This window comes from Coniophora puteana (assembly GCF_000271625.1).
Source record: "Coniophora puteana RWD-64-598 SS2 unplaced genomic scaffold CONPUscaffold_187, whole genome shotgun sequence".
NCBI lineage: Eukaryota > Fungi > Basidiomycota > Agaricomycetes > Boletales > Coniophoraceae > Coniophora > Coniophora puteana.
The window spans coordinates 1-2,222 of NW_006913239.1; the positions used below are offsets into that span (position 1 = coordinate 1).

General features: G+C 54.3%; 1 protein-coding gene across 1 annotated transcript; it reads left to right on the forward strand.

The window, feature by feature from the left end:
* Nucleotides 1-461: 461 nt before the first annotated feature.
* On the forward strand, nucleotides 462-1,740 carry CONPUDRAFT_160789 (uncharacterized protein; the record flags this gene model as incomplete). The annotated part of the gene is made up of 4 exons (XM_007777907.1): nucleotides 462-502; nucleotides 585-655; nucleotides 703-954; nucleotides 1,430-1,740. 4 exons carry the CDS (start codon nucleotides 462-464, stop codon nucleotides 1,738-1,740), a joined length of 675 nt encoding a protein of 224 aa, XP_007776097.1.
* Nucleotides 1,741-2,222: the final 482 nt, after the last annotated feature.

Here is a 2,222-nt window from a genome sequence, read left to right on the forward strand (position 1 = left end):
AAGTCAGTGGGTTGGGCGCGAACACAACGCAAGTCTACGCGAGCATGCCGTTTAGCTGTGTTGACGTCATAAATAAACATGTACAAATGTTTGACTTCGCACATTTTCTTCTTGTTCATTCCTCCCGTGTCCTTTCACCCTACCCTCACTCATACTCCCTACGCAGGCGCGGTACAAATCTGGCACCGTAAGCTAGCTACGTGGACCTGTGCTCGGGCTACGAGCTGCCCATTGCAGGCGCGCTCGACTCTGACGACAGTAACTTTGTCGTGAGCGGGGGGACGTGCCCTGCGCTGCGATATGGAGCGGACAGATCAGTGGTGGCGGGATGAGTGTTTTTCGCAAGGGTGGAAGCGGATCAGCGAGCCCCAGCCACGAGGGAAGGGGGCGGAGCTGGACCAGAGCTATTAGAGTATGATCCCGCCTGCGCATTTATCAAGTTGCATCCGGCCGTGCAGACAATGCATAAGCATCCGGCCGTGCAGACAATGCATAAGTACCCGTGAGTTGATGCTCCAATCTCTTTCCCTCTAACTACCGCTCTGCTAAGCTCCCTATCTGCTTTCGTTCTCTCACTCCTCCAGGTCCCCAGACACCATCATTGCTGCTGCACCCACCAAACCCGTGCTCGTGCCCATTCACGTCAAGTTCAAAAGTGACACGCTGCACGTGCACGGCCACTTCGTGTTGACCCTACACAAGCGCCGCCCAAGCCCGAGGCGTTCGCGTGCGTGTTCTACACTGACCCTGAGCTGCCGCAGACCTATGCGAAGACGGTCGCTGCTCAGATAAGGGTGCAGCTCGAGGATGTGAGCGACGTCGCTGCGGTTGAGATGGAAGACTCGGACGTGTTTTGGCCGCCACCGCCTCTTGGCGAGGCAACGGACAGGGGGAGGGAGGGGAGGCGGATAGATGGCCGGGGTCGAGGTGCCGGATTGTCCTGTTATCCTCAGTGTGAGTCCTTTTGTCCGTCCGTCCTTGAGTTGTCTTTATCCCGGACATTGACATCTTCACGCGTCTTTTCCCATTCTGTTACACCCTTGAGCTCACTCAAACACAAATTTCATCCCATCCTCCCCCATTATCCTCACTCCTGCCCATAGCTCGACGTCCAAATATCAAACTAACACCCCCTCGACCACGTCAAACCGGATCTCCGCTCCCCAATCACACACAAATCCTTTTCCCAGTCCCTTTACACGAAGCTCAAGCCGGCCTACGAAGACCGCATTATCTCTATTCTAGGCATCTTTGTGTTCTGGCTCTGTGTTTATGCAAGCTCGACAAGCAGGGCTCGGATGCCGTGGTGAGTTTCATTTCACATTCTGGCTGATGATGTAGTTGTAACTTGAGGATGCAATCTATAAGAACTCGTACGTACTTGCCTTCAGCTATGAACTCTGATTTCAGTGTTGACACAATTACCCAGTGCCTGGCTTCCTTCAGAACAATGAACGTCTCGGGTGCGGAAGCCGCCGTTGCCTCCGTCTTGCCCTGTTTGGTCAGGGTGAGTCCGCGTGTCTCGTGAAGTTGTCCCTCGAGCTCATGACTCGCTCGGAGCTGCACCTTGTCATGATGTCGGGCTTCTTGACAACATCGGGCTCCGTCCTGAACGTGTACATCTCCATGGGCGTCCCCATGCAGACCCTCGCCACGTCCTCGGCGGTGAGCATGCCGGTGGCGACCACGATCAGCAAGCTGTGCATGCCCAAGGTCGACGAGCCCACTATGCACAGGTAGGTCATCATCGACTGCGGCTCAGCAGACGATAAAGACAGGCTGTCGAACACGTTGGATATTTTTTTCAAGGAGCGCGTGGGCTGTAGCGCTACATACATTAGTTGATGATAACGATAATTGTTTTGACTGCCATTCTATAACTATGACATAGTGATATCCCGAGGTTCGGTGGTGGCAAATCAGGTGAAATTCAGTTGGCGAGGCATTGTTAGAATTCTGCGGATTCCGCAAAATTCCGTCTGAAAACTTGGAAGGGACCGTGAAATCCGTCAGTTCCATGGAATACTTAGGATTCTGTTGGACTTTGGGATATTTGCGTAAAATCCCTCGGTGAGGTTTTTCCTGATGCCCGCCGCCGCCCGCCGCCCCCGCCCCCCCCGCCCGCCCATGGTCTGAATGCATGCCAACGTTAATGGTTGGGAGCGCTGGATCAGACTTTTTCAGCGTCGGAGGGGCCTCAGTCACAGATTCCATTGGCTCAC